The 25,110-nt window shown below is 47.9% G+C and overlaps 1 protein-coding gene across 13 annotated transcripts; it reads right to left on the reverse strand.

Annotated features, from left to right (window-relative positions):
• Positions 1-204: 204 nt before the first annotated feature.
• Positions 205-25,045, reverse strand: MISP (mitotic spindle positioning). 13 transcript variants are annotated; one of them, XM_084825998.1, is made up of 6 exons: positions 18,350-18,558; positions 17,025-17,064; positions 6,982-9,133; positions 4,132-4,310; positions 2,829-2,867; positions 205-1,497 (listed from the first exon to the last, which is right to left on the reverse strand). In XM_084825998.1, exons 1-6 carry the CDS (start codon positions 18,406-18,408, stop codon positions 1,402-1,404), a joined length of 2,565 nt encoding a protein of 854 aa, XP_084682124.1. In that variant the 5' UTR covers positions 18,409-18,558; the 3' UTR covers positions 205-1,401. The 13 variants fall into 13 exon arrangements, with proteins under 13 accessions (XP_084682124.1, XP_084682135.1, XP_084682125.1 ...); XM_084826009.1 differs by having other exon boundaries at positions 4,132-4,217; positions 14,824-17,084; XM_084825999.1 differs by having other exon boundaries at positions 18,346-18,558.
• Between the last annotated feature and the right edge of the window lie 65 nt (positions 25,046-25,110).

Here is a 25,110-nt window from a genome sequence, read left to right on the forward strand (position 1 = left end):
TATAGGAGAGACCAACTGCTGGGGGGTTCATCTGTATTTGCTCCTTCACACGTAGGAAGCTGCAATCAAGGGAGAGAGAGAGACAGAGAGAGAGAGAGAGAGGGCTTGGCGCAAGCGAAGCGGCCCAGGGAGATGTGAACAGCGCCTGTGTATAGGTCTGCAGTGTGTGGTCTCAGCGGATGAAGCTTCATGCTGGATCCCTCCTTTTACACAAACATGTTTAATTCTACAAAAACACTGGGAGAATGCAAAGGGAGTTAGAACTGAATTCATGGAGGATAAGGCTATCAACAGCTACTAGCCATGATGTCTATACATACTGGAAAAAGTATGCTCACTACTTGCTTAAGTGGAGGCTGAAAAAAACAGTCCGGTAGTTTCAATGTAGCTTGGGGCAGGTAGAAGGAAAAACAACAACAAGTTTTGAGTTCTTGCAGCTGGCCTAGAAACACGCAGCCGTCAGAGACGGGGCTGCAAATACACGTGGTCGGCTTTTGGGGAAACTAACGTTCCAAGCCCAGATGCTGCTCTGCTCCTCTCCTCCTCAGCTTGTACAGTTGTAAGCAGGCGATAAAGAAACACAAGCAGCCCCCTCGGGATGGTGCTGGCTGAGGATGGAGATAGTTGTAGTCCAATACAGCTGGAGGTCGGGGAAGGGTGCTCTGAAGCATCCTGCCACTCAGGGCTCTGCAGAACAAGACGTTCTTGGTGAGAAAGCAGATCATGCTTAATTTGGTGTGTATGTGCACACACACAAGCACGCACATATGTACAGGGCATGCCAAACCTTTGGCCAAATTTCAGAGCCATCTAGATCTTCCTAGGAGCCAGCTTATAAGTTGGGACAGACAGAGACTCGGACATGTCCACCTCCTGAGAGATCCTATTCTTGCTGGTGTGTTGCGGTTTCTTGCCTTCAAGCCTTTCCTTCCAGGCGGTGCTGAATTGAGAGAGGCGCTGGGACTAAAAGCCGGTGTGGAAATCCCAGCCAGCCTCTGCTTCTAGGATGTCATCTTCCAGTGTGTGGCTGCTGGTTGTCATCAGAGTCTAAAGATGCAGGAGTGGCAGGCAGGTTCCACCTACAGCATCTCTCATGGGAAAGAGGGGAGACTGGTTGCTGCCCTCTTTTTCAAGACAGGAGTCTGTTGCCAGGACCAAGTCAGTGGTGGCACCTGGATTTTGGAACTTGCCTCTTCAACCCAAAAGAACACAACATTTCTAGTGCTGCTGGACTTATCGGCGAGATCCAACTGGCTGGAAAATCCAAAACGGACTGAACCAAAATAAAAGCAGGGAAGGAATAAAAAAGCAAAAGCAGGACAGCGCCCTGTGGAACCCACACCCTGAAGCATTTTGGTGGACCGGTTTCCTTTCAAGGATTGAAGGATGGCAGCGTCATGGTCAGTCGCTGTCATCGTCTATTTTGCGGATTTGTCCGGTTTCCCAAAGCTGAGCAAGGGCACCCCTATGGCAGAGCACTTTGGTGGAGTTCACAACCTGCAAACAAATCAATGGTTCAATCAGATAATTGTTGCATGGGAAGAAAGGCCCCTGTTCCTGTTACAAAAACTGCAGCTGTGTTATCAATTCTCGTCTGAAGTCACACATACACCTTGATCTCAGTAATAGCAGCTAAGGGCCCACTCCTATGTATGTTTAGACAGAATAGCTGGCTGGAGAATGCTGGGAGTTGTAGGACTTTTTTCTGCCTAAACATGCAGAGGACTGCACCCTAAGAATCTTGTGGTACATAATAAATTTGTTAGTCTTTAAGACTATTGGGATCAACCAAGGGACCACAAAACTCTGTTCCTTTTGCAGCAAGAGACTAACTCAGCTAACCCTCTGAAACTTAATCTAGTGGTACTTTTTGAGGGAGCCATGGGTCCTCCCTTAAAGTGCTTGTGGGGAAGGACTTGTGTATGCCAGAGCTCCCTACAAAGGATTATGAGCCTGGGGCCACGGAGTTTCCTCAACCCATCAAAACCGAAACAAACAATGGTTTCCTCTTTATATCACTGGTCCCCAACCTTTTGGGGTTCTGTGTGCCTTTGGAATTTTGAGAGTGTTGTGGGTGCTCTCACAAAATGGCTGTCACGTGGGGGGACTTGCCCATTCACAAAATGGCTGCCACGGTGGGCATGGCTGGTAACAAAACACTCACTTCCCTGAAAATAACTTGCCCAAGAATCTAAGTGCAAAGCAGAGGTGGAATCTGAACTCCAAAACACAAAACCACTCTTTGAACCCAAATAAAAATGGCCTTGGAGGGCAGCCCTTCAGTTTGCAGCATGCCAGCCTTCCAGTTAAAAAGAAACTTTTAAAATTAAAGTCTTAAGAAATAAAATAAAAATCAGGAAAGGCAGAGGGAGCCTGGTTGATACCAAGAGAGGTGTCTGCAGGAAACATGTTGGAGACCCCAGAATTAAATGTTCCACTCTACTTTTTGAGGAAACCCATCCACCGAACAAGGTGCTCAGATAGCTCCCTTAGAGTTCTGACTGAAACCCAGAGCAGATTCATCACCCCACTGAGTTCAGAACCACCAGCCTTCCCTGGTTCTGGGGACAGTATGATACTGAAACCATGGCTTGAGAGTGGAGGAGTGAGGAGAAGGGCCTGAGCTGGGGTGGCCTCTCTGGGGAGGTGATGTAGGGGCAGCCGAATTGCTGCTTTTAAGACTGCTATGCTGAGGACTTGCTTGAGATTCCCCCCTCCCACTCCCCAAATTTGGCCCAAGGCAAACATCTCCTTCCTGTCCCAGGGAGCCAAGCCAGAATACAAAACAGAAACCACCCTAGCCTCTTCCCCACCCAAGTTTACTTTACCTCAGTGTCAATTTCATCGCAGAGTTCAATGCCAGCATACTGAAAAAGGGGGAAAAGAGGAAGGTCAGAGAAGTGGAAACATGACAAGGAGACCATGTACCAGGGGAAAGGGTGGCCAAGCACACTACAGTATTTTGCAAAGCAAAACAGTTTGTGACTTCAGGCTTTTCTACATCAAGCAAAAATCCCACAGCTTTGTCTTCTGGAGTCTTTGCAGGTTTACAATCAGCACAATACACATGCTTCTGCCCCTCCTCGTTTTTGCCCATTCCTTCCCAGAATTTTCATTTATACTGCCAGCAGATGGCATTGTTTTAATGCACAATTTATTACCGCATTTTCTGGGGACTTATAAAATGGCGGATTCCTGCTTGAAAATGACAGGAGAGGCCTTGGAGGTTGACAACGTCATGAAAACGACCTGCGAACTTCCACGAATGAACCATCACAAGCACACGGTAAATGCCTCGTGTAAAGACAGCCTAAGATACTCATTCCAATTATCATTGTGTGAACCCTAAGCCATCTCTGTCATACCAAGCCTGGCACCCTCCAGATGTGTCAGGACTACAACACCCATCATCCAACTGCTGTACTGGCTGGGGATGATGGAAGGTATAGTCTAATGCATCTGGAGGGTGTCAGGTTGGAGAAAGATGTCCCAACCGTATTACATTGCAGAAAGCTCCTCTCTGCCTGCTCAGTATTCATTTACTCTGCAGCGCCCTGTCTTGAACCGATTTAAAAGCAAGGATGGCATTCACCCCTGTTGGTTATGATATGGGAGGAAAACCCCTGCAATGTGTTATCATTCAAAAAAGGCTTCAGCAAGTACAGTGTGTGAGACATGGCAGGCTGTGCATTGCTGGGTGCGTTACAGGACAATACTAAACATGTCTACTCAGAAGTAAGCTCCACTGAGTTCAGTGGGTTTTACTACCAGGCAAGTGGCTGTAGGAATGCATCCTTACAGAGCAATCCTATCCTTAGGAGTGGGGAGGTTCTATGGTGGGACACTGTGAAGGTCTGAGGCCTACAGAGGCAAAGGGAAAAATGGTCAGGCCTAGAGGCCTCGAGTTTTCATTTGGGAGGAGGTAACTTTGAGAAGAGTAGTTTAATTTCCCTGGTTAAGTTTCAGTTTTATTTCCCCAGTTAAGTTTAATTTCTTTAGGGTTGAAACAGTACTTTCGGTTTTGAGGGAGGAGGGTATATAATACATTTGTCTACCCTGCCCCCTTTACAGCCTTCTATGTCAGCAGCCACCGTCCACATCTTGGGGCAGGGGAGCCCCTCAGCTCATTACCTTCCCTCCTTCCTTCTGCCTCATCAGGGGACTCTGGCAAGTTCTCAAGCTGGGTTCCAAGGATGACTTGTCTGAGCAGGCTTTGTCTGGAATAGGCGAAGCAAAAGACCTTGTGAGTGAATCGGGGGGAAAGATGGGCGAAGTGGAGATTGAGTAGCTGCCGGAAACACCTGAAGCAGCTGCAGAAGAAAAACAGGGTTTGGGTGCATTGTTAAACAGAATTTCTCCCTGACCTTGCTATTCCCAGGTGGAGTGACGCTGCTGAGAGAGCAAAGATGCTCTCTTGGGGTTTTGTGAAAGGGGTGAGATTCAAACTCAGGCCTGATTTCCAGTTCTGTCATAAGGGCCAAAAGCCGCCAAACCAGATGTCTAATAACAGCAATGTGTAGCACAGCCTTCCCCAACCTGGCGCCTTCTGGAAGGGTCGGACTATGACTTCCATCACCCCCAGCCAGCATGGGCTTGCTGCCGCTGCTGGGAATTGTAGTCTAACACATCTGGAGGGTGCCGGGATGGGAACAGCTGGGGTAGCTTTTTCTTATCCCAATTCATAGCAGGCTCCTACTTTCCCCAATCCTTGTTTTCAACCAAGAAAAAAAAATTCTACCCGCTTGTCCCACCAGTTGTGTGAGTAAAAACCCAAACAACCCCCCTCCCCTTTCTCCTTTAACTTCTTTGGCTATACCACTTCTTTACATAAGCAGATATTGTATAATATTATATGACAAACTCGCAAATGGACCCAGCTTCCTGCAAGTTGGAATAGCCCTTAGTTTGATACAGGGAAGCCCTCAAAGCAAAGTAATGCAGCTGTCAGAGTTGGCACTGTGCCCACCCTGGTGCCCGAGTGAAGCCATGCCCGCTGGTTCCCCTAGGCACAGCCCCTGCCATGGTGCACCCCTATAGTCCCCTGTGGGGGGAATCTGCCTATTCTTTTCCCATGGGGAGGGGCTGCCCACAGCAGGGGCGAGGGGGAAGGCCTCTATCTCTTGGCCTACGAATCTCCCCTGGCTTCGAACTGATTGCAAAGCTACACACTCATTAGGGAAGTCTCTTCCTAGTGACAGAAGTTGTTACTGCAGGCTTCAACCTCACAGACAAATGTTAAATTAATTAAAATTAATGTGTTTTTAAAACAAAATAATCCTGAGGTGCACATTCCAAGGGTCCCCTTAGTATGCATGCCAGGTTTCAGGTGTTTAGGTTTCTTGGTCCTATGGCCCAGACACACAAACTTCCTGTTTTATTATTATAGATAGACTATGGGCATGTACTATGGACTGCCTTTTCCTGCAGCCTTTGTCCCATGCACTAAGAATCTAGGAGCAGGTCTTCCTTCGAAGACAGGTGGCAGGGATCCTTAGTATGGCACCTCCCTTTGCAGAAGTTAAATTATTTATATATTATTTTATATATTTTATTTATTTATTGTATTATTATTTATTATTACATTTCTGTCTTTCCTTTTTTCCTCTTGCAAGGAACCAAAGGTGGCTTACATAGCCCTCTTTTTCTCCATTTAACCTCACAACAACCCTGTGAGGTAGGTTAGGCTTGTGAGTCAGTGACTGGCCCAAAGTCACCCAGTGAGCTTCATGGCTGAGTGGTGACTAGAACCTGGATCGCCCGACTCCCGGTCCAACACTCAAAACACTACACCACACTGGCTGTCAGGGGTGTTTTTGAGCGCAGGGAGTGGGATAGCAGTTCAGATTTTGAAGGAGAACCATCAGACAGGGAGGAGGTGTTTTCTAATCCAGATTTGAGTAGGCTTGCTTCTCAGGTTACAAACGTACAGATGGCTGAGCTTGAGGGTCCCTCCTCACTTCCTCCTGTGAGAGGCAGCAAACAGGAGGTTGATCTAATAGATGCCAGGCACAGGCATAGAGCAAAGAGAGAGAAGGCAGGGGCAGAACTTAGACTGTCTACCCAACTGGCCTTGCATGAAAAGCTGTGCTTAAAGGCCTCACAAAAAGAGAGGGACCTCCCTCCCTTAAGTTAGGCTAGCGAGACCACCTCCCTCTTCAGAATCTGGTAAATTCCATTTGGATCCCCTGAAGGCATTCCTTGGTAGACAGAGAGTTTCTCTGAGAATTTGCATCTGTATGACCCTGTGAAGTAATGGATTAAAAGCTGCAGACTGAAGCCTCTCGTCTGTGTATGTTTGGGCACTGAAGTGAAGTGGGGGCTAAGGGAATCCTGACACTGGCTGTTCAAAACAAAACATTTTCCCCAGGCGGCTCTCAGTAAACTGAACCTCAAAAAAAGAATAATGTTTGAGTTAATAAATCAAAAATATTAAAACTAAGCTTTTAAAAGTTAAAAAACTAAAGGCGCAATCCTATGCATGTTTAGATAGAGAAAAGACCTAGAATTCCCAGCACTCCCCAGCCAGCATGGCTGACTTGGACATACTGAGAGTTGTAGGCCTGTTTTCTGTTTAGGATTGTGTCCCAAAAGGCTGAAAGTACAACATAAAACACAGTAGAACAAGAAGCAGGAATATCACAATTTTTTAAAAACAATGAAAGAGAGGGTGCCCATGTTCTTGATCAAAGGTGGAATTCAACTTTTAAACGTTATTTAAAATGTCCAAGCTAAGAGAGAATAGGGAGAGAGCCAAATTCACTTCTTGAGGGAGGCCATTCCAGAGATATGGATCCACCACTGAAACTCCCGCGTCTCATGTTCCGCCAACCTGACTGTACTTAACTGTCGTCTTGGGCAGCATCCATTCCTGACAAAATAGTTCCCCAATTAATACGTTAAAAGCCAGTAACTTATGGTGGTCTCCCATGCCATTGCTAAGCCACGTGCCGGCACCCAATTCCCTTTCACTGCTCCTCTTACCCGAGCTTTGAGATGACAACCGAGAGCTTGGGACTGTCTCAGGGACCAGCCTGGCTCTCCTCCGCTGCTCCTGAAGCTCTAGCTCCCTTCGTAAAGCATCCTGGATCTCCTGATCAATCAGTGCCGAGGTCCGGGGCCTCCACGTCTTCAGAGTGTACAGCTCCTCCCGGGGAGTTGCCCACTCAGGCCTCTGTTCTCGCCTTTGGGTGTTGGGCGGTCCCCGGTCGTCAGAAACAGAGAACCGCAACTTCCGAACTGGAACAGCAAAATGTTCCTTCCGTAGCACAAGTCCGTCTCCTGGAACTTTCAATCCCTGGGCGTCAGAAAGTCTCGGACTAGGAGAATCCATCTGCCAGTCAGAAGTGGTGGAGTTTGGACTTAAGAAGGATTCATTCTTTAGGCTTCTTTTGCCAGCCTCTGGAACGGAAGAAGGCCGGGACACCTGAGAGCTCCAGTTCAGGTCCTGCTTAGCAATTCTGTCTCCATCATGTGTGTCTGTGCCAAAGCTGTGACGGGCTGATATGGATTCACCATTCAGGAGCTCCTGTAGCTCCCCTGATTTCTGGGGTTTGCACAGAGTTTCTTGGGTTTCCTCCTCCTGCTCGAAGACTTTCCGGCGATCTGCCAGCTGCTGACAATCCCCCCTGTCATACGTTCCCAGCAGCCTCCCTTCCTTTTGGAGGTTCTCCTCACGCTTGGTTTCCTGCTCAATATCCCTCTGGACATAAAAGGAAACACGCGGCTTCTCTTTCCCTTTCCTGGAGGAAGTTGGAGAAGAGACCAGGGACGAGAGGAGCGGCTTGGCTCGGATCTCCACCAGTTCATCTCCGCTATGCACTCGTTGGATCCCCCGCTCTTTCCAAAAGTCCTGCTCCCTCTCCATGGACAATCGGATTTCCCGCTCAATAGGCGTCTCATCACTGCCCTCCAGTTCTCTGTCTGGATTGTGGCCACTGGCCACCAAATCCAGAGGATCTCCAGACACTGTCATGGATGCCTTTTCATGAATAGTCACACTGTTTATGTCATGGGGTGTTTTCCCCAAGTTGGAAGCCAAATTTTCTGCAGAAGAGTTAGGACCCCTTGTGACTTGACCATAAGAAGAAGCTCCTCTTCTTTGGGGGATGAGAAACTCTGCCTTCCCATTAGATCCGGCCAGGCCTCTCTGGCTATAGCCACTAGAACCGCCACCCTCCTGCTTCAGAATCACTGGGCTCCGACATTCTTCTCTCCCATAAGCTTCCTTTGTCACCTGTGACCCCCTTGGAGACACAGCTCGTTTCCTGGGTCCCAGCAATAGCGTTGGATTCGCCTTTTCCAGCACAAGGAACTGCTGGCGGGTGGCAGCAAAATTGATCTGCTCCGTGTCTATATTTGCAGGATCGACGGGGCTGCTCACCCAGCTGGGGGAAGGGTTGTCAAAACACACGGCGAAGCCGGTAGAATAGCTCCTTCTACCCTGGGTGGCATCCTTGCCAGGCGTGGCCGCGTTGATGGCCTCCAGCTCATCCATGGAGCTCCACCGTTCTGCTGTGGTGATGCTTTTCCTCACCACTTGGCTCTTGATAATTTCCCGCCGTTCATCTTCAAGATCTTTGGCTTTCTCAGGCAAGATGTCCTCAGGGGGGATCTTATACCTTTGCTCCTCCTCGTCTTCGTCATAAAGTCTGGAGGGCTTCTTCTCATGTTTGTAAGCCCTGATGTTGTAGAGTGAGCCCAACTTGACCACTTCTAACTTGGATTCTCTGTCCTGTGGGGGTGTCCAGACTTCCTGGCTTCCATTTATGGAACTTACCTCCCATCTGGACACTTCTCCTGGGGTATCCATCATTCTCCATCCATTTTCAGCCTCCTGAGCAGAGTGCCCAACATCAAGATATTCGTCACCTTTGACCTTAAATCTCAGTTCTCCTCCTTGTTGCCCATTCCATTCTTCATATTTGGGGGCTATGTTTTCAGAGAAGCTAATGAGAAGGTCACTGGTATCTGGCTCCATTTTTGGAAGAAATGTCTCATGAACCACTTCTTCTTGTTGTCGTCGTCGTCCTCCTCCTCCTTGGGTTTTAGGTAGATGGTCTTCAGCTAAAGGGATCGTTTGGGTTATCCAGTTTCCTTGAACAGCCTTTACATCAAGAAGAGGGCTTTGTGGTCTCTGGAGAAAAGAAGAAAAGGTATACTGTATACACACATGAAAAGAAGCTTGGATATAGGAAGCATGGATATTGCAGGATAAGGGCTGTTCTGTCCACCTGGCCCAGTACTTCCATCTCTGAATGGCAGTTCAGGTCTCAGGGGGGTCTCCAACAAAGAAGGGTCTTTCTCATTCCCTGGTCCCTTTAGTTGGAGAATCTGGGCCTTTGTGCAGACAAAGTAAGCACTCTCTCATCACACCACAGCCTCTCTCTAGCTATTTTCTCATTGAGTCACCCTCACAATATTAGTTATTTAACACATTTCTATGCCACCCAATAGCCAAATCAGTCTGGGTGGTTCACAACAATTAAACAATATGTAAACATGATGGACAGCTTTGTCAGACTACTTACAAGGAAGCTACTCATCCTCCCATTAGTCCCTAAATCAAGAGTTTTCATTAAAGAGAATCCAGCTCGTCAGTTTAAATTCATATATCCACATCTGTTATACATGTGCAGTTTTCTCTTGACCCATTTTCCTCCCACAAAGTCACATATTTGCCACCCTTTTTTCTAACAAGGCTCTTAACAATTGCGTGCAGGCAGAAATCCAATGGATGGAGTTTGGCCAGGCTTGGACTTGCAATGGTGAAGAATGCTTCATCTCTTGAATTTCTGCCCATCATGAACTTGTGGCATGGAAAGAAGCCCTCTCAGAATAAAAGATGACAACTTTACTATTTTCCTGGACAAGAAGCGTTTTCCTTTTGATGTTTACCTTGCCCTTCCTTCAAAGAGTTCAGATCTGTGCATATCCTCACAACTGGGGTAGATTACGTTGAGAGTGAGTGTCACCTTAATGGTGGAGTAGGGATTTGAACCTGGGTCTCCTGGTCCTAGTCTAACACTATAACCGCTATACCACACTGCCTGTCTCTAGAACTCTGTGACAATGACTGATCCACACTAAAAAGGGAAACTATAAAAGTTAGCAGCTATTGCCCTCTACTGGAAGACATTAAAATATCAACTAAGGGGGGCTGGAGACTGGAGTTATGCAGTCCTTTATCGATGGAACCACAACCTATTTTTCTAGAACTGTTCAGCCAACATGGACTCCCTCGCTGTTCTGATGCATGTGTATGTGTGGGAAAATAACAAACGAAAGGTTCAAGTCATGATGAAGTTCCTCAAACCATAAAAGGCAGCAAATTTTGACCCAAATGTTGTGTGAAACTCAGTCTAGGTCCAGCACCCAATAAAGCTGGTTGCCAGTGAGCAGCAGGGAGCAGAGGTGATGGCGGTGGGTGATTTGGGCGTAAGATGGATAGAAAAAATTGTCAGTTTCACCTTCTCTTACACTCATTTTTTTTTTTTAAAGGTTCAAGTTCTTTCCACCCTGTTTATGGAGAAATGTGCAAATATTGCAAAATTCTTATCAAAACTGAACTGAAACAAAATTCTCACCTATCTGCACTGGCCAAATTCAACAGGCACAGCTATTCTCAGCATGGAGAGGACCCTGTGGTACTTGCCTGCCATGTACCTGTTGAAGTTGAGGAGCTTGTCTGTGGAAAAAATGTGGCAACTCTAATCCAACAACACTGACATGTTATCCAGGGGGTGCCATCGGGCAGGTGGCAAACTGTGCGGAGTAGCTACTACTTCGGACAAGAGAAACCGGATTCAAGACGATCTTGACAGGAATGAGAACCGGGCCAAAACTAACAACATGCATTTCAACAGAGGTCAATGCAAAATGGAAAGAATCACTTGCACAAATACAGGATGGGCGACTCCTGGCTTGACGGCAGTATATGTGAAAAGGATATTGCGTTGCCGTTTTGTTTTTGTTTTACTAGGCTACAAGCTAAACATGAGTAAGCAGTGTGGGGGTGCGGCTAAAAAGGCAAATGTGATTCTAGGCTGCAGTAACAGTAGTGTCCAGAACATGCGGAGTTGGGCCATGCTGGCTGGGGATGACAGAAGCTGTAGTCCTTTGGCAGGCACTAGGTTGGGCAAGGCTGCTAGGTTCGAGACTCCCTCAGTGCCTCATGCAGCCTCTTTGCACCCATGGCACGGTGAGAGACAGCTAGGAAACGAGATACCTTCTTCAAGTCTTAAACTACCTATTACGGAAAGCACAGCCCCAAATATGAACGATCCACAAAGATTCTGAACAGGTGAGAAGCGTAATTGTGTGAACGCGTGTGTGCGAGGGGGAATTTGGGTATCTATGCTGAAAGTGATTGTTAGCAGCCTTAACCCCGGCCAAGTAGGACAACCTTTGCCTGACTCAGTCTGTATGCCACCCCCTGCAACCACCCCCAGGAGGGCTGACGGATTTCTAAAAAGGCAGGAGGGAGAAGTGAGAACAAAGCTAGATGGCGGAGTTACATTATCTGAGTCACAGTTTCTCTCACCAGGGAGAACAATGCAGCCCTTGTCGAATCCTCACCTCACAGTGGGGATCGGATCGATTCTGCAGTTCTAGGTGCTGAGTGTCTCATGCAGAATGCTGGATTGTGGCTTCTTCTTCCCAAAAGCCAAGTAAATGACTAGTCTTCAGTGTTAGGGGAACCACTTGGGAGTGCGTGTAGCTTGGTGTCTGATAAAGGTGCAAAATGGGAACCAGTTTAGGGTGGGCATGTGCCCCCCACCCTGCCCATATAGAGAATAACCCTTTATTTGAAACTCTGTCTGGTCCAAGTCTGGCTTAAAGACAAAGTACAGTAAGAAGGGAGAGCAGCAGAGCAGAGAGGCCTTGGAATTTGCCCCTCCACAGGTAGCACCTGGACAGCAGGAAACTATGCAGCAGACACACAGCTCACCTGGTCACAGACTTCCCTGCTGTGGCAAGATGTCGCTCATTCCTATATATCTGCATGCATATATCTACATTTCCACCAATATATATAAATCAGCATATGCAAATATTATGCAATGCTGTGTCCTCTTGGAACCTCGTTTTGGGCAATGGATCTCCCCATTTTTGGTGATGCTGAAGTGCTCGACCAGTTTGAGCAGCCAGGCCTTGCAAGGACCTAGCCCCCACTGTGGAAGTCAAGCAGTGTGTGGGCTGTACCACTTCATCCGGATCAAATGTTGCTTCGTATAAAAGATTTTCAGCACACAGAAAACTGAGTACATCAAGGAAAAACATATGCTAGATCCCAGGGAATTATGATATTCAATCAAAGGAGCCCCTGGTTGCACTCTGAAGTAGCGCAGTCTAGACATGATGCTAGTTCTCAGTGAGAACTAGGCAAAGATCTCAGCCAGGGAATCTACTTAATCTATTTATTTCCTCCCTAGAGATGTGAAATTTCTGGAAATTTTGAGGCCATGGAAAAAAAAACATTTTTTCCAGGTTTTTTGTGCATGTGAAAAATGGGAAGTTTTGGAAAAATAGAAAAATGAGCAATACTTATTTTTTAGTATTCTTTACAGATCTAAAGTCACTTTGTTGCTTTAAGACAGCCTTCCCCAGTCTGGTGCCCTCCAGATATTTTGAACTTCAGCTCCCATCAACCTCAGGCAGCATGGCCAAGGTCAGGAATGCTGGACACTGTAGTCCAAAACATCCAGGGGGCACCAGGTTTGGGGGGCTGTTTTAGGAACATAATGCAGCCTTTTTGTTCCTAAAGTCATTTTATGCATGACTTAGTTTGCTCATAAAATGATAATTATATTTTAAAACTTTTAAAAGTAAACTCAGTAAATTTGTAATTATTGTCTGAATAGATTAGAACTACATTAAAGGACTACTACAGTATCAGAAACACAGGACTCTATAGAACAAAACCCAAGCTGTCATGAGTACACATTTAGTGTCAAGAATGCACAATGGTGAGTCTTACTCACATGTTGGGAAACTGAGCATAGATGTCTATCAGTAAAATATAGTTTAGCTCATTAATTTTAATAAGGAATGAAAGAAATAACTATTCTGGGATCTTACAGAAGGGATAAATTCCCCCCGCCCCGCCCCCCTGGCTTCATTATTTCCAGACATTTTACATCTCTAGTCTTTCTATAAAAGTGTTCTTATTACATAGTTTTCAGAAATCATTTTAGGGGGAGTAAAGGCTGGGCAACTCTCCCCCCCCCACACACACACACTTTGTCTTAAATTCTAAAAGAAAATATTTCATAATCCAAAGCTGTTCAGTTTGTCGGGGAAAAACAAGAACAGTCCTTGGAAAAAATGGGGGGGGAGTTTTCCCCCCTAATTTTCCTAGTTTTTTTCTGCGCTTTCACATCTCTATTCCTACCATTTAAAACTGTATTTATTTTATTAGTTATTAGCATTTATATACCCCCTTATCTGCAAAAAAAAAGCCGTTACAGCGGTGCGCAACAATTTAAAACAATAACCCTTGCAACAATAAAAACAAGTACATTAAAAACAATCTTGCAGTCCCTGGGTGAGCATCCCAGGGGCCATAGGATCATTTGGAGTCCCCCTTCCAAGGCTGGAGACAGTGGTCTGACCTTGGAAGAAGGAGATCCAGCCCTACTCCTCCGCCCCCTCACAGCTGACGTGAAGAGAACTGTGCTGGCTGCCCTCCAGGGTCAGAAAATCAATCACAAAAAGGGGGGAAAGGGGGCATTCCAGTGGGCAAGGAGGAGACTGGAAAGGCCAGGATATGAGTTCTCATGAGCCTTCTCCAGGGTCCCTCCCCCCTCCTCTGAAGCACCCTTGCTAGATGGGCTGAAAAGCCCATCTAGAGAAATCCACAGGGTGGGAGGATGGGGAGGTGAAGGTCACCTCCGCTGCTCCTCCAGACCTGCAGTGGATGATTGGATGCTTCCATGTTTGGAAGCTCCTGATCACCGAGGCTGCCATCGATAGGATTGCGCCATAAAACATTAAAAACAACCTGTTATAAAAGGTGACTTTGAAAAGCTGCACCTTCACACCCTTTCCAAATACCTATTATTATTATTATTAAATGTATTAATCGCCCATCTGGCTGGTCACCCAGCCACTCTGGGGAATGTAAAGCATATAATAAAACAGTTTAAAACAATAAAATTCTACAATAAAAACATTTTCTAAAATACCCTAACCCACCCCAAATGCCTGCCTGAACAATCATGTTTTTAATGCACGGCAGAAGCTTGCTAAAGAGGGGGCATGGCGGAGTTCCCTAGGGAGGGAGTTCCACAGAGTGGGGGCCACCACAGAAAAGGCCCTCTCCCTCGTCCCCACCAGCCTAGCTGTCCTGGCTGATGGGACAGAGAGAAGGCCATCCGAGGCTGCTCTTGTTAAGCGGCCTGTCTGGTGCTGCTGGAGGCGCTCCTTGAGATAGGCTGGGCCGGAACCATATAGGGTTTTAAAGGTCAAAACCAGCATCTTGAATTTGGCCCGGAAAACAGCTAGTAACCAGTGCAGCTCCTTCAGCACTGGAGTGATGTGATCTCGCCGGCGGCTGCCTGTAATCAGGCGAGCCGCCGCATTCTGCACCAGCTGCTGCAAGGGAGCAGGGGCCAATCCTAGTTCTTAAGGGAGCGCGTTCCAGAAGGGGGTGACGCAGGAGAAAGCCTTTTCATGTGTGCCCCACAAACAGGCCTTTGCTGGTCTTGGCACCCTCAGAAGGGCCTCTCCCACAGATCTCAATACCCAGGCAGGTTCACAGACAGACAGACGGTCCCTTAGGTAGCTAGATCCTAAGCTGTTTAGCGCTTTAAAGATTAAAAACACCTCGAATTGAGCTGGCAACTGGCCACCAGAGCAGGTCTTTCAGGACAGATGCAACATTGGCTGATACTGTGCACCGGTTAGCAGCCGAGCTGCCACATTTTGCACCAATGGAAGCTTCTGGGGTAGCCCCACGTAGAGTGCATTGCTGTAGTCTAAGTGTGATGGAACCAAGGCATGGGTCTCTGTTGCCAAGCCAGGCCGACTTAGGAAGGCCGCTGGCGCACCAAGCGTCACTGTGCAAACAGGCTCCTTGCCGCCTGAAGGTCCAGGGGCAGCGTGGAAAATAAATAAGGCAAAGCCATGTCGTCTCAGCTTCTTCATCCTTTGTGGCAGATTCCTCAGAGGCCTAAAACTGTTGTCTCTGTTTCTTCCATATTGAAGGAGACACTGCTAGGACAGTAGAGATAAGTTATCTTGTTGGCACACCAACTCGCCCCACACCTGTGAATCATCGTGCTTCCAAAATAATTGGGTCATAAATCCTAAGAAAGTTGCAGAAACTCTCAGGGAAGAAGCCAGGAGGTGGTGGTCCAGTAAAAGTTCAGGTGACAATGAGCAGACATGCGCGCTGGGCTTGGCTGATGTCACTTATGTAGCCACGCTATGATTATAAATGTAACTGGTGAGTGTTGATCTGGGCTGCCTCTGGGTTGACAGAGCTGCCTTCGTTGTGCAAGAATAAACTCGAGTTGGATCTTGCCCGCATGCCCAGAGCTTAATGGGAGGGCAGCTGGGCACAGACCTCCAAGTCCAGTTTGGACTTTTACCACAGCAGCGCAGGATCAAGAGACGCTCCCAAGTGACAGACCTGATCCGTCACGGGGAGTGCAAGCAGTGGAAGCTGGTGGCTCTGATTTCAGTGGGGCAGTGAATGCTCTCCAGGTTTCAGTCAGGACTGAACGCAACCCCTTCCAAAACAGGTTGAATCCTGACTCCCTTGTCAGGCCTTCTGCTGACCAACAACCCCTCCGTCTTGTCTGAGTTTAACCTCACTCTGTTCACCCTCATCCAGCTCATTATCAAACCCAGGCAGCGTTCAAGGGTGATAAGGCTTCCTTGGCGTCAGGAGGCAAAGAGCCAGTGGTGGCTGGTGGCTCCGATGTCAGTGGGGCAATTAATCCATTCTGACGGGTTCTGACTGAAACCCAGATGGATTCACCCCCCCCACACTGACAAGGGACCCCCTGGCCTCCAGTGCAGAGAGCCATTGAGTTGATCATCATCAACCACCCACTAACAAATGGGAATTTGCCCATAGAAGATAAAACCATAAAGCCTAAATTCAAGGTGTTGGTTTTGACCTTTAAAACCCTATATGGTTCTGGCCCAGCCTATCTCAAGGAGCGCCTCCAGCAACACCAGACAGGCCGCTTAACAAGATCAGCCTCGGATGGCCTTCTCTCTGTCCCATCAGCCAGGAGTGAGGATGAGGGAGAGAGCCTTCTCTGTGGTGGCCCCCACTCTGTGGAACTCCCTCCCTAGGGAACTCCGCCATGCCCTCTCTTTAATGAGCTTCCACCGCGCATTAAAAACGTGGTTGTTCAGGCAGGCATTCGGGGTGGGTTAGGGTATTTTTTATGATGTTTTTAATGTAGAATTTTATTGTTTTAACTGTTTTGTTGTACATCGCCCAGAGTGGCTGGGTGACCAATAAATAGATAGATAGTAAATACAACAGAGGTTTATACGCTGGCTGGGAATGATGGGAGTTGGAGTCCAACACATCTGGAGGGCACTAGGTTGGGGAAGGTTCTCACAGAAATTAAGAAGATTATGAATGAACTTGGGATCAGTCAGAGGAACTGATTGGCAGGAGACCCAGGACAGGTCAGAGAAAGGGCTTCTTCTCAAGCCCATGGGACTTGGTCCCACAAGATGTGGTGGCAGCTTTAAAAGGAATGAGATACATTCCCGGAAGAGAAGCCGTCTCTCCCTTGCTATTTGCCATGATAGCTAAGTTGAGCCACCAAGTTCAGGGATAGGCTACCTGGCAGCAGGAGGGGGCAACAAGGGAGTCACTCTCATGCCAGTCTGGTGGGGCTTCCCAGAAACATCTGGCTGGATGCTGAAATAGATGGAGCTTTTGCTCTGATCCTGCAAGGCCTTCCTTATGTCTGTTACTATATGGATCCTTCCTGTTCGGTGGCAGTCCACCTCAGAATAGCAGTTGCTGGGAGGCAAAAACAGGAGGGGTCTGTTACCATTGTGCCCTTTTGTGGGCTTCTCTGAAGCGCCTGTTGCCTGCGGTAGGAAACAGGATGCTGTTAAAAGAGGAAAATGAATGCACTGTTTCAACCACCCTGCCCCACAAGCTGAAGGTAGAACAAGAGCTAAGGAATTTATGCCCATCCCATCTCCCCCAGGCATTTCCACTTTGCCAAATTCTTTAAGGTGTACTCATCCCATCAGCAGTTTGCTCTCCCGTTCCCTTCCTGACCTTTGGCCAGAACAAAGATAGAATTTTATGACCTCCTGGCAGCTTATTTCATGCAGAGAAGTCAAAAGTCCGCCAGGAGTGAGCCGTTGGGAGTGTGTGAATGCCAGCTGACTGTTTGCTTGCAGTTGGCGTCACTGGCAGGTATGTCCCCCGCCCCACCTCTGTATCACTCAGACAGCAGTCCCAGGTTTGGAGAGCTCTGTCGGTGTCAGGGGCATGGAGAATGTTTACCACCTCTGTCCCAGTCTGGAGAAAAGGACTGGATCGCTTGGAATGCATCAGATATGTATCAGTGCGGTGGCTTGCCAGGGCCTCCACAAACAAACCAACCCTCCCCTTTCTTCTCAGGCTAAGAGGAGGTCTACGAAACACCTGTATATTACCGGCTCAGTGGATGATAAGAGCCTGCCCTCCTGAACCAGGCTAAAGGGAGCCCAACTTTCCCCCAATATGGCCCCTCCCTCCTTGTTGCTCTACAGCTCCCATTATCCCCAGCCAGGGTGCCCTGCTGGGACTGATGGGAGCTGTAGCCAGACACATCTGGAGGTTGCTGAGGTCGGGAAGGCTGATGCAGGCTGACATCAAGCAGTGGCCCATCAGGCAAGCCTGTTTTTTTGCCCCCTGCAGCTGGGCTTAGGGGCTCCACCCCAGTTCATAGCTGTTGCTGGATCCTGTCCTCCATTAAGCTGTGCCCTCTCCCCCTTGTAGGTGTCCGTCCTTCCTTCCTTCCGCACTCCCATGACACCCTGGCACACCATTTTCATGCATTTTCAAGCTTTCTCCTGGTGCCTTAAGGACCAGCAACTTAAATGCAAAAGGCTAACGAATTTAAACTGGATCATAAGAAATTCTTAGGGTGTCAAATCTCCCAGCTGACACTCGATTCCAGGGAACGCTTAGGAATGTAATTCTGGAATCTAGTGTCAGGTGTAAAATTTGGTTCTGAAAACATTCCTTCCTTCCTGTTTAATATTGCACATGGACATACAATGTGAAATATTGTGCGCCATGCTTAACTTGGAGAGACAAACACTGAAATGGACCCACCCTCGGCGAATTGCGCATATCTGACAGCACACACTCACCAACCTTGCCCAGGCTCCGAGAGACCCATTCCTCAACTTGCCCAGGCGGGAACAGAAACACATCTCTAGTGCAGGCCAGACCGAACCTGCTGCTCAGCCACAGAGTTCACTCCTCTTCCGAGCCCAGAGCAAAGAGCATTTTTTCAGCAACCCGAAGCCAGGGAGTCTTCCCCCCACCCCCATGAGGCCTCTTAGGGGCATCTGCCTTGGGAAGCATTTGTGAGCCGCGTTGGCAGTTTTGAACTAGGTTGGGAAAGGGAGGGGCACGAACACTGTGAGACTGCGGGCTGCGTCAACCTGATAAGCCCTCCTCTCCCCCACTCCACACGAAACAGTGGGGGAATTCCAGGAACTTGAAAGAACAGACAGCAAAAGTAATTTAAAATAAAACTGAATCTGTGGCTTAAAACCATGCCCGCTCTGCCACCTGTCACTGAATACGCTCCTTCTAATCTTTTAGGGAAAGCACCCAAGATTTACCAAATCCACAAATGTAGGAATGACCTTGCAGCTGAGACTTCCATGTCCCCTCCCACCCCATGACACCCCCTGCCCCAGATTCCTAACCCTGAGCTGTGGTAGCACAGATCGTAACCAGCCAAGGTCACTTCAGGTTTGTGTTTGTTCAGATGACGCATCCCTGAAGTGCATGAGAAGCAAAGCCAGCCATAACACCAACGAAACTACACCAGGCAGTATGCAAAATCCTGCCTGTTTCAAAAGACACATTGGGCTGAACTGATATTGGTGGTTCTGCCCTTTTTTCAGTGGGGGGTGGGGTGGGGATTGCTTTTGAGTTCCGCTTCTGCCTTTGGTTAGGTTTTTAGGTTGCTCCCTCCTAACCAGACTGGGGTCACAAGAGGAGTGATAGGACAGTGGCCTCCACCACACCGGAGGGCTAGCTTAGGGGGCACAGGCGGGGTGGCCAGACGTCCTACTTTACAGAGGAGAGTCCTTGGTTTGAAGAGCTGCTCAGCCCAAGTCCAAAAACCCTAAGGTCCAGTCTATTTCCAGGCCTGATTCAAACTGCTGGTATTAACATTCAGAGCCCTAAACGGCTTGGGGCCAGGTTATCTGAAGGATCGCCTCCTCCCATATGTGTCTGCCCAGACCCTAAGATCATCCTCAGGGGTCCTTCTCTGAGATCCCCTGCCAAAGGAAGTGAGGCAGGTGGCTGCCAGGAGGAGGGCCTTTTCCGCTGTGGCACCCTGGCTGTGGAACGAACTCCCAGAGAAGCTTGCCTGGTGCCTATGTTGTACTCCTTCCAGCACCAGGTGAAGACCTTTTTATTCTCCCCGTGTAGTTAGCTCTGCAGTTTTAAATCTGTATTTTTAAATCTCTGCATTGCTGCTAGGTTTTATTCTGGTTGTACTGTTATATTGTGGTTTTAAGCTTCGTATTTTATATTGTTTTATGCTGCCCCTTGTGGTTTTAAGATCTGTGAACGGCCCAGATAGCTTCAGCTATTGGGTGGCATAGAAATGCAATGAAATGAATAAATAATGAGGGAGATTAGAGAAGGGCTGGGTGAGGGGAGGTGACCAGCAACTCTCGGCGGCCAAAGCATCCAGCACCTGGTCACTCTTCTCAACTCTGGCGAGAGGGATTGCATTTCTAGTTAAATAATAGTTATTATGTGTAAATGTGCACCTAGACATACAGATTAGCACATACTTGACACCTTCAAGGCATAAGAACATAAGAAGAGCCCTGCTGGATCAGACCCAGGGCCCATCCAGTCCAGCATTCTGTTCACACAGGGGCCAACCCGCTGCAGGACACGAGTGCAACAGCACCCTCCCGCCCAGGTTCCCCAGCAACTGGTGTACATAGGCTCACTGCCTCTGATACTGGAGGCAGCATAGAATCATCAGGACTAATAGCCACTCATAGCCTTCTCCTCCATGAATTTGTCTAACCCCCTTTTAAAGCCATCCAAGTTGGTGGCCATCACTACCTCTTGCGGAAGTGAGTTCCATATTTTAACTCTGCGCTGTGTGAAGACGTCCGTCCTTTTCTCTGTCCTGAACCTTCCCCCAATAAGCTTCATGCGGTGACTCCGGGTTCAAGTATTTTGAGAGAGGAGAAAAAATGTCTCCCTGCCCACATTCTCCACACCAGGCATGATTTTGTACACGTCTCCCCTGACCCTCCTTTTTTCCAAGCTAAACAATCCCAGCTGCTGTAACCTTCCCTTGTAGGGGAGTTGCTCCAGCCCCTGGATCATTTCAGTTGCTCTCTTCTGCACCGTTTCCAAGTCTACAATATCTTTTTTGGGGTGTGGTTATCAGAACTGTACACAGTATTCCAAATATGGCTGCACCATAGATTTGTATAGCATCAGTATGATATTGGCAGTTTTATTCCCAATTCCTTCAAGACCCCCTGCTGGTCTCCCTTCTTAGGGTGCCTTATAGTTCTTTACTTTCAAACCTGACTTGGACTAGACAGCCCTTCAAATACAGGGTTGACCTCTGAAGGTACAACCACCTTAACCGCTGCCACCAACCCTCCCATCCCCCAGCATCTTCCACCTGAGGCAGCCGCCTCACTTTGCCTCATGATAGAGCCGGCTCCCTTGCAGTTTAGAATCCCTGTTCTGGCCTGCTGTAAGTCCCCGTAGGATCTGGGGACATCCAACTTACCCCACCTCACTCCAGCTCATTGTGTTCTGCCCAAGAAGAAACGTTTGCATACGGCTGCTTCTTCGGGGTGGGGGCAGGCCTGCGTTCATCGGAGCATTAGGACCAGGCGGTGCGCCTTATGGCCTCATTTTAAAGGCCTGCTTGAGACAAAGTCCACAGCTTCCGACGTGGGTATGCCACACCCTCAAGGCAGCTCCATTTTTATGGGCTAATCGAAACTGGGAGGTTGAATTCTGTTTGTCAAATGGGTCTGGGACTGTATAATAAACTTGCATTGATCTATTCTCTTTGTGTGTCAAGAATGATTGACCTTTAAAAAAAAACAAACCCCAGCAACAACAGTTCTCAGCAGGGCTAGGCCCCACACACCTGCTTCCCCAAGGAGAGCTTATGACTGGTTTTGCTCCAGAGCAAGACTCACTTTCTGCCATACTGGCATGGTGATGGATCGACTCAGACTTCCCCCTTCCAGATGTGTGGGACTGCCACTCCCACATTCCCAGTCAGCCTGGACAATGGAGGTACCAGGTCAGAGAAGGCTGGATGAAGTCATGAGAGATGCAGCAGCTGTCTCCTGCTGTTGCCTGTGGGATGCTTAGAAGAGACCTTGCTCTAGATCCAGATAATGTTAACTGCCATCGAGCCCCACTGAACAAGAAGTGGTCAGCTACTAACTCAAGCCCTCCATCGTGGAGCAGTTGCAAGATCCAGCTGTTAATTGCTGGGATTCTTGCTGGAGCAGAGGGTACAACTGGTTAGTGGGCTGGGGGGTTGACTAGCATGGATGTGCGTGGATCTCTCCGACCGCCCCCCTCCCACAGCTCCAAAAAGAATGCCTTGGCTCCATCTGGCTGAAACGCCTGCCCGCATCCAGCAACCCCGGTGGTTCAAGGAGTAGGGGGTTAGTGCCCAATTTGTGTCTGAGACCATGAGATAGCCGCTGGCTTCCTGTACACATCACATTGATAAATCTTGACCTTTCCATTAGAGATGGGGGAGAAATTTGTTCCGTTTGCATTTAACATGAATTTACCTAATTTTGCAAGTTCAGACTGCTGTACAAACTGAAACTCGGTCATCCTTCTAAATTCACACGTCTCCAAATTTTCCAATTAAAAATGTGGACAAATAATGCTTATATAAGGGAAAACCACATTCAAAACATGTGGTTATGCATTAATTGCTTCCAAAAATGTATATATCAGGCAAAAATGCATGTGTTAGGAGAGATGTGAATAAAAAGGCATATGAATTTTCATGAGGACCTCAAAAGAAAATCTCAGAGTTGGGGAGGAACGGAACTTATGATTGAAAAAATGAGAAAAGGGGAGAAAATGAAATTGACAGATCCATCCACCCCTAGTTTCAGTCCTCCACAGCTCTTGTTAAAAAGGATCAGGTAACAGGTGATGGGATGATGGGAGTTGTAGCCTGATGTATCTGGAGGGCATCAGGTTGGGGAAGCTGAATTAAGGGCATAAGTGATCTGTGTTAAGTCATCTTAATTTTGCACTTAAGGGCACAATCCTATGCATGTTTAGATGGAAAAAAGTCCCACAACTCCCAGCATTCCCCAGTCAGCATATAGCACAATACGATGTTTAAGAATTTAAGAAATTCCTTCCTGGCTGGATCAGGCTAAGGACTACATAGTCCAGGGTCTACGTGGGAGTCTGAGCAGCCAGCAAGCATGAAATGGTCCACCAGAAACTGGACCAATGAGCTGTAATCTGCCTCTTGATCACCACTGCCACAGAGCCTTGTGGAACCCCAGAGTCAGAGCAATTCCTGACTCGCTGCTGTCGTGGCTTTTGGGAGCCAGATGGAGAGAATCGAGGGAGGGAGAGAGTGATATGGTCTTGCTGGGGAAAAAGCAGATGTCTCCCCCATGTCTCGTCTGCAGGGCCCATTCTAAGGCAGTTGCCCAGAAATAATTTTTCAGGGTTGTGTGAACAAAATGTTAGGGAAAGAGGGGTTTTTTTTGCTGGGAAATTACCTGGGACAAGAAGATCACAGAGGTGAAACACCCCACCTCAGGGCCTCTTGACCAATCTCTTTTCTGCATCTGAACCAACCTGTCTGACCACACTAGAAGGTAACGAATGATCTGACTGTGTCAGTTTCACTCACTGTCTCATTTCTCCAATCTTAAATTCAGATCATCCTGAACTTTAAAAAGTTTTTTTTAAGAAGATGTTTGCATGAAAATGTGTACAAAGTTTTGTGAGTGTTTCTCCAAATACATGTGTTATTGTACACTACTTTGCCTAATATACACATATTTCCAAGCAATTTTCCTAATATAATGCATTTTTAAAACTGTTATTTTCACCAGTATATGCATTTTCGTGTGTACTTTCCCCAAATACATGTGCATTTTTGGACGGATTTTTTTTAATTTTATTGGAAAACTCGGTTGTAAAATTGAAGGACAGCTGCATTTCAGTTTGTGTATTGGCTCAAACATGAGACATTAGGTAAATTTGCGTTAAAATGCAAAGCAAACAAGTTTCTCCCCCACCCCTAGGAACAAACGCCACCAACCTAACCTTCGAGGAGATTTCTCAAGGGACACACCCTACCAAGACCCGTAGTGGTAGTGGAGGCTGCTGGCCCCAATATCAGTGGGGCAGTGAATCCGCTCCTGGTGTCAGTCAGAACCAGTCAGAACTCTAAAGGGCTATCTAAGGTTCGCCACACCTTGGATAGCTTCTTTAGAGTTCTGACCGGTTCCAGCTGAAACCCGGAGCGGATTCACCGCCCCACTGCCATTGGACCAGTCTCCGCCACACAGTGGAGAAGTCTGGCAAGAGAAACGGGCAGATAAGCCATTTGAGACCCAGCACGATGTAGCGGTTAGAATGTCGGACTAGAAGCACAGAGATCCAGGTTCAACGTCCTGTTCAGTCATGAAGCTCCCTGGTGACCTTGGGCCTGTGGTGTTTACAGGGTTATTGTGACAATAAAATGGGGGAGAGCCATGTAGGGCGTGTTGAAAATGCAATTACTAAGAATTTGCCAGAGGGCATGGCTCAACAGGGAGCCATGGGAAATCTCAGCTCCCTGGCAATCGTCTCTGTAGAACTTGTGGCTTTGCAGTCCCATCTTCCCTTTTGAAGATGTGCACCTCAAAAATGTAGCATGCAAAACAACCCTGAGCCATCAGAAAAGGAACGACTTGGGGTAGCAAAGCAAATTCTAGGCTCGCTCGAATTCACCTCCCAGCTCAGCCACTAAACCTCCCTCAGCCTGGTCGGCCTGGATCTACCTTAGAAAATAAAATCACTTCTGTACTCTGCCCGGCGCAACTCCTTGGAAGGACGATATAAATCAGTGTTCGTTTTCCCATTGTTTGGTGTCGGATTTGGGGTAGGGGAGACTTGGGGTTGAAATCCCAACCTTGCACTGGAGACTAGATGGACCTTTGCGGTCTGATCCAGCAAGGCTCTTTGTACACTCTTATGGGGTTAGACAAATTCATAGTAGAGACGTTGGTTAACCCTGATAGCCAAGAATGGAGCCTCCATGTTCAGAGGCAGTGTATCTCCGAAAACCAGATACTGGGGAGCGAAAGCGCGAGAGGGCTGCTACCGTCACACCCTTCTTGTGGGCTTCTCACAACCTTTTGGCTGTCCACTGTTGGAAACAGGATGCTAGGTTCAACGGCCCCATCTTCATCTGGTCCAGGAGGGCTTGTATGTTAGTAATCCCACAAGGGGACTTTGGGCATGTCACACTCAACCTAGTCTACCTCACAGGGTTCTCTTGAGGCGAAAAGGGCATAGCCAGGTGTATACTGTGGCAGGGCAGAGTGTACATTTTTATGAAGAATTGTTCTCTTACCTGCACCTTGGGCTCCAGGGCTGCACAGAGGACCTGCCACGGGGGAGTGTATCTAAACATGCTTACTCGTGAAGCAAGGCCTTCTTGGAACCACGCCGGGCCTCCGATGGCGCTGTGAGAGACGGGAGTAGCCACTTCCCAAGCACCGCACTTTATAAAGGAAACCCGGTTGCACAGGCAGCCACGAACCAGTCAGGATTAAAAGCGAAACTGAGGAGGAAGCAGAGAGTGGATTGACGTACCCACCTGGCCAAGGAAGCTCTGTTCCACACCCAGT

Source organism: Heloderma suspectum, chromosome Z, assembly GCF_057233095.1.
Source record: "Heloderma suspectum isolate Gila_16-S chromosome Z, 16-S_ref, whole genome shotgun sequence".
NCBI classification, from domain to species: domain Eukaryota; kingdom Metazoa; phylum Chordata; class Lepidosauria; order Squamata; family Helodermatidae; genus Heloderma; species Heloderma suspectum.

Excerpts from the sequence above, each read along its gene's own strand:
- MISP (XM_084825997.1), bottom strand. The coding sequence starts at position 18,408 with ATGTGTTTCTGTTCCCGCCTGGGCAAGTTGAGGAATGGGTCTCTCGGA. Across the intron at positions 17,085-18,345 it reads TCGGAGCCTGGGCAAGGTTG|CATCCTGTTTCCTACCGCAG; the intron begins GTGAGTGTGTGC and ends CTCTTTTAACAG. Across the intron at positions 9,134-17,024 it reads GCCCACAAAAGGGCACAATG|AGACCACAAAGCCCTCTTCT; the intron begins GTAACAGACCCC and ends TCTTTTCTCCAG.